This window comes from Condylura cristata, unplaced genomic scaffold (assembly GCF_000260355.1).
Source record: "Condylura cristata isolate star-nosed mole 26May11 unplaced genomic scaffold, ConCri1.0 scaffold00014, whole genome shotgun sequence".
Taxonomy (NCBI): domain Eukaryota; kingdom Metazoa; phylum Chordata; class Mammalia; order Eulipotyphla; family Talpidae; genus Condylura; species Condylura cristata.
In genome coordinates, this window is record NW_004567115.1 from 38,755,939 (window position 1) to 38,758,925 (window position 2,987).

Here is a 2,987-nt window from a genome sequence, read left to right on the forward strand (position 1 = left end):
CACACGGAGGGGATGGGTTGCGGAGAAGATAGCACAGAAATCCACCTCTCTGGATTTTTATCAGAAAACGTTTATTGCTGGGGGGGTGGGGGAGGAGTCAGAAGACAAACTAGCTCTTGGCCTTCCCCTACCCAGATTTCTTATTGGCACAATTTATTTACACTAGTACAAATATACAGCATTTCTCAAGCAGCGCCGGACGCGCGAAGTCTGGTGGGCTCCAGAGCGTCAGAGCACGGGGGGGTGCTGGGGCGTGTGCAGGTTTAGGGCGTTGGGGTGGGCGTGGCCGATCAGGTTGAGGTAATGCCGGTCCAGGCCCTGCACCGGCGCCAGGAAAGGGCTATGCTGCTGCGCGGGGCTTGGCAGCGGCACGGGTGCGCCCGGCAGGTAGGGCAGCGTCTGGCTGCGACCCGCGCTCGGCGGCCAGGAGAAGTGCCCTGGGGCTGCGCCCTGCGCGTAGGCGGAGGCTTCGCTTGGGCTGTGGCTGGCGAACTCCGGCCCGGCGGGATGGAGCTGATAGGAGAAATCCGGCTCCGGGAGCGAACTCAGGGGTTGAAAGGCGGGCTCGGCGCCCAGGCAAGCTTTGGACTGCAAGAAAGCCAGGATGCGCGCGTACTTGGTGTCCTTGGTTTCCATCCGCTCCACGGTGGTGAGGTAATGTACCAGGTTCTTCATGCACTCGTGGTAGCCATAGTGGAAGTAGTTTGCAAACTCCGCTAGAAGTTCTGCTGGAGAAAGGAGAAAGAGGGAAAGAAAACGTGAGCAGCCCGTTCTCTACTGGGAGCCGGAAGCGCGTACCAGACGCCCACCACCAAGATTTCTGCCCCATCCCCATTTGAGGTCCGCCACCTTCTCTGCTCGGTTTGAGACTGGAAACGCGCAAACGACCTTGTTTTCCCTAGGAGGCGGCCCTCCTTCCTCCTTGAGAGGAGGTGATGGAATCTATGTCATCCTAAACCCATTTTCCAGCTTCCGCTGTTTTCACTATGTGCCAGCCCGCCCCAATCAGGAGGTGCGGAGCAACATCTCTCCTGAACCCCTTTCTTTCCGATTCTCAGCCCCAACCTGGTTGCCCAGATTCTTGCCCACCGCACACCCACCTTTCTCCCGTCCCCGGGGAAAATCAGCGGAGTGCAGGGCTCTCAGGTACTGAACAGTCATCTCAAGGATCTCTGCCTTCTCCAGCTTCCCGGAACTCTACAAAAGTAGGAAAGAGACTCAGGGGGCCCAGGCTAACCCTCGCAAACTGGGTGCAGGGTTTTATCTGGAGAAAACCCCGGGGAGCAGGGCACTGCTGGGGGTGCGCAGCGGTTGCCTGGGGCTCACTCAGAGTTTAGGTCCCCGAGAGGGAGACCCACAGGGGGGATATTCCTGGTCCCCAGGTTCCCGGCATTTCCATCGAACACGAACACGCCAGACAAAAATCCCCTGCTCCTTCCACCCTATACTGAGCGGGTGACTTTACCTGTTTCGCCAGGGCCATGGGCACCGTCTTGCCCAGCTCGTTCAAGCAGCGGTTAATCCGATCCCTCCTCCGCTTTTCTATCACTTTGTGGGACACGGGGGTTCTCTGTGAACAGAAGTTTGTGCGTTTAGGGTGTCAATGCCTGGGGAGTTGTCAAAAGCAGGGCTGTAGTAGTTGCGTGCCAACTGCCTTATCAACCCCCAACGTTTCCTGGGTACTCGCCCCAGGAACGGTTCCTGCCTTTCCACGCCTGGTCAGATGAGCTCTGCCCTCACCCCTGGGTGGGCGGGCTCCCCGTCTAGCCTGTCCATATCGACTTGGGCTACAGGGACAAACTGAGCGCCAGGATATAGGGAAGGTGGCCAGTGGTCTCCAGGCATGGACACCTCTCCCGATGAGGAGTCTCTTGTTTCTGTTCTCATTCCCTGCCCAAATCATTCAGGATTCCTGCACAAGAGAAGTTCCCTGTGGTCCTGTCCTGCCCTGGGTCCATCCAGGTAGTGGCCTGGGGAGTAAGAAGCCGCCTCTTTTAGGGCACAAGAGCTGTCTAGACAGCCCACTCACTTTGCGTTCCTTGAGCTTGTCTGACATCCTGGTCAGTGTGCGCTCTCGGAGAGGCGGTGGCTGGACACCAGCTCTCTCCGCCTCCTGTGCCAGCTCCAGTGTCCCAGGTAGACTGCAGCCTCCCAACTCCGAGGGGCTCCTTATAAAGCGCTCTTCTAGGGCTCCAAGTGCATTCACGACTTGAATTATTCCATAGGATTAGGGGAGCTGCGTTTGGGGGATGTATGCATTCAAGATCAGTTTTGAAGAATTAAGAGGAAAAAAAATAGCAGCCGAGGGGTGCGAGCTGGGGCAGATCAGCTTTGTTAATCCACGTGGCCCTTCAAAGGACACGTGATCGGCCGGGGAATAACATTTGCATGGCAACAGCCGGGGCGGGAAAGGGAGGCGGTAAACTGGAGCCGGCGGGTGAGCGGACGCCGGCAGCAGCCGCAGGCGCAGCGCGCAGGGGCGCAGCGGCCTCGGGCGCCGGGGGGCGAGGACCCTTACAAAACAGTGTCGCCTCCTTTAGTCCCACCGCAGAGTCTCACACGATTGCCTGTTTACAAATCCCAGCAAGCCCGCAGCCCCTGCGCCCAGTGCGTTTTAAAGCCTGTCCAGAGTCATTAAAGTAATTAAGTAAGCCTTTAATAGGCTGTTCCGCCGGGTTCAAGGGAGAGCGCTTGGAGAGCGAGGCGCCCCGTTTGTTCCCAGGCTTTTCTCACACGACTTGGTGACACGTCCATCTCCCCCTTTTTTGTTTACACCGCTTTATTTGCCCGGACACCCCGGCAGGTGTGGGGCTGCGGCTGGCACACGAGGCTCCCGCCTCGCCTCGCCCCTCCCGCCGGCCTTTGGCACGCGACGCTCCCCCCTGCTCCCAGACCACGTCGCTGCCTTGCTTTTCTCCCCCCTCAGGCTCTCTCTAAGCGGGGGGAAGAGGTTCAATTTGTAGCCTATTATCCTGTATGAAAATGTC

General features: G+C 58.4%; 1 protein-coding gene across 2 annotated transcripts; it reads right to left on the minus strand.

Moving 5' to 3' along the window:
- Positions 1-205: 205 nt before the first annotated feature.
- On the minus strand, positions 206-2,132 carry HELT (helt bHLH transcription factor). Of its 2 annotated transcripts, none has more exons than XM_004682373.1 (4): positions 2,030-2,132; positions 1,466-1,570; positions 1,101-1,197; positions 206-725 (listed from the first exon to the last, which is right to left on the minus strand). In XM_004682373.1, exons 1-4 carry the CDS (start codon positions 2,054-2,056, stop codon positions 229-231), a joined length of 726 nt encoding a protein of 241 aa, XP_004682430.1. In that variant the 5' UTR covers positions 2,057-2,132; the 3' UTR covers positions 206-228. The 2 variants fall into 2 exon arrangements, with proteins under 2 accessions (XP_004682430.1, XP_004682429.1); XM_004682372.1 differs by having other exon boundaries at positions 206-728.
- Positions 2,133-2,987: the final 855 nt, after the last annotated feature.